At 52.7% G+C, this 2328-nt stretch overlaps 1 protein-coding gene across 1 annotated transcript in view; it reads left to right on the top strand.

Annotated features, from left to right (window-relative positions):
• Positions 1-1060: 1060 nt before the first annotated feature.
• LOC121671106 overlaps positions 1061-2328 on the top strand; it is a 1855-nt gene continuing 587 nt past the window's right edge. The window contains exon 1 of the mRNA XM_042042349.1: positions 1061-2328. This exon is cut by the window's right edge and continues 587 nt beyond it. Within this exon, the coding sequence (XP_041898283.1) occupies positions 1777-2328 (552 nt within the window). The 5' untranslated portion in view covers positions 1061-1776.

Raw genomic sequence — 2328 nt, 5'->3', positions numbered from 1 at the left:
TGCTGTCCTCCCCAACTTTCCACCCTGCAGTTTCATGTTAGGCCTTTTTCTGCTCAAATTGACTGAACGTTGGTAAAAATAGCCCATGGTTGGTGGCAGCTATTGAGACAGATAAGGTTATCTGGAGCTGTATCAGCTGCTGAGTCTTGTGTTTTCGATGGGTTTTGCTTTCATTATTCCTAAGCTGGGCAAATCTCTGTAAGTTCACCCCACTGCCATGAATGTGATGGGCATGGGCAGCCTAGCAGGGGGTTTTGTTTCCAGCCTTTCTCTCTATGGACAGAGCAGCATCGTGGCTTTCCAAGGTCACGAGTTCATGTACATATTTTGAGGAAACCCACCTTGTCCTTGCTTTGGGTGACATTTCACCTGGCCAAGACCTGGTGCAGTGTCAGCAGAGACTGTTGACCCAGAGATTGGGATGGGGCGGTGCTGCCCATGCAGGAGCAAAGGTTCCTCTCTCCAAGCACAAAGACATTGTACAAAGAGGAAAAGCATAGGGACAAGGCAGTTGTACATGTGTATTAGCATTCAGAAGCTGCAAGCTTGACCTGCAGGCTTGGTTGCTACCTCTTCCCCAGCTCCAAGTGGAACTATGAGCACCTGGCAGCGCATTTTTGCAGTGAAGATTGAAGAAATGCACATAACAGATTCATGGAAACTTCTGGAGGATGATGCCCTGCAGGTGCAGGCGTGCAGGCCTGGCTGGAAGGAGTTTGTGCAGCGCCGTGCTCTTGGGAGGTAGGGGGCTGCTGGCACTCCCTGTTGGAGCAGGATCAGGATTGATGGGTTGCCACGTGGACCTTTTCCTTTTTCAAAATTTGCTTTCAGGAAACAGGTTTTTGAGCAAAAGGGGAAGTTTGGAGGTGGTTGGGGCTGTGAAGGGTTTCTCCATTTTTCTTTGAAGCTCAGTGGGTTATTGCCAAACTGGAAAACATGATAATTGGAGGGGAGAAGAGTTCAGCAGGTCCGCAGGGCCAAAGGGCAGCTGGTAATTGGCCAGAATTTTTCCATGTTGTTGTCAAAATGAAAAGAGCTCCTTCAGCACATAGGGGGAGTTATACCATAGTGGAGCCAAATCTTCTGGGTTTGCACCCAGAGGATGAGGAGAGGGAGAGCCACTGTGTGCTGGGACATGGGGTGGTGCCTCAGCAGCCCCTGCACCTGCACCAGGCTATAGGGTCTTGGACAGAGAGAGACTGTGGCTCTGTGTTGCTGATGAGAAGCCTCATCCCAAACATTTCCACCCTGGGCATTGATCAGACACCCTGCTGAGTGGCAGCAAATGGAGACCTTGGTTGCCAGCCCCCATGCAGATTGTGCAAGATTAAGAGCTGCGGGTTGCACACCTTTTGGCTCCTCAAGATATCTCTTCACCTGCCCTGCACCCTCCACCCACACCTTCCTTCTATTTTACTTCTTTTTATTGTCTTATCCAGTCCTGGGCTTCATGCTGGCTTTCCACTGAGCTGTGGTGAGCCAGCACGGGTGAGGGGCTGGAGTCCCAAATAGGGACCTGATGCTTCCCACCCCAAGGGCTCCTGCTTTTGGCAGTGGGACCAGGATCCCAGCAGACAGCCTGGCTTCTGAAATCTCTAGTGCTGGGACCAGCCCTCAGCTCACATCCGTGGTGAACTTCCCAGACTGGCATCATGCTGTTAGGGGGAGGACAGCCTGGTGTAAAGCTTGCATGAGTGAAGTTAGTCCATAGTCTGTGTTAATCCTGGTCCCTACTTACTGTGCCGAAAGCTTCTGGCTCAGCATGGGGAGCCTGGCATGAGCTGGTCTCCTCTTTGCCCTGACAGGTTTCAGTGCTCCCAGTGCTTTCATGAGTGGTCTTCTGCCAAAGTGCACATCCTGTTCCACATGTGCCAGTGCCAAGGCTGGGGCACGGTATTGATGCGGATCTTTCGCCAGAAATGCAGACACTGCCCCAACCCCCGGCTGGAGGATCCTGACTTCAGCCTGGAGACTTTGGAGATGATTCTGCACAACCTGGTGATAAAGATCCTCCAGTATTTCTACAATAAGCCTGTCCAGCCCTCTGACCTCCTGGAAATTGTGGTGGATACACCGGTGACAGGCCCACATGACAGTGCCCACTGCGAGGCCTGCCAGCTGGGCATTTGTAACAGGTCACAGCGGGCCCTGGCACCGGATGCCTGGAAGCCCTTGATGGATGAGGACAAGGCCACGATGCACAGCACCGAGTCATGGCTGGGCTGGGCAGCAGGTGTCTGGAAGTCCTTGGCAAACGTGAGGGAGGCCAGGACCCATCGCACTGAGCCGCAGTCATCCCTGGAATCATCCCTGGGATCAGATGACTGT

Source organism: Corvus kubaryi, unplaced genomic scaffold (assembly GCF_017639235.1).
Source record: "Corvus kubaryi isolate FWS band 111438036 unplaced genomic scaffold, C.kubaryi_AGA036_p1.0 37397, whole genome shotgun sequence".
Classification (NCBI taxonomy): domain Eukaryota; kingdom Metazoa; phylum Chordata; class Aves; order Passeriformes; family Corvidae; genus Corvus; species Corvus kubaryi.
Note: the sequence above shows the minus strand (reverse complement) of the source record. Positions and strands in the feature narration are given on the sequence as shown.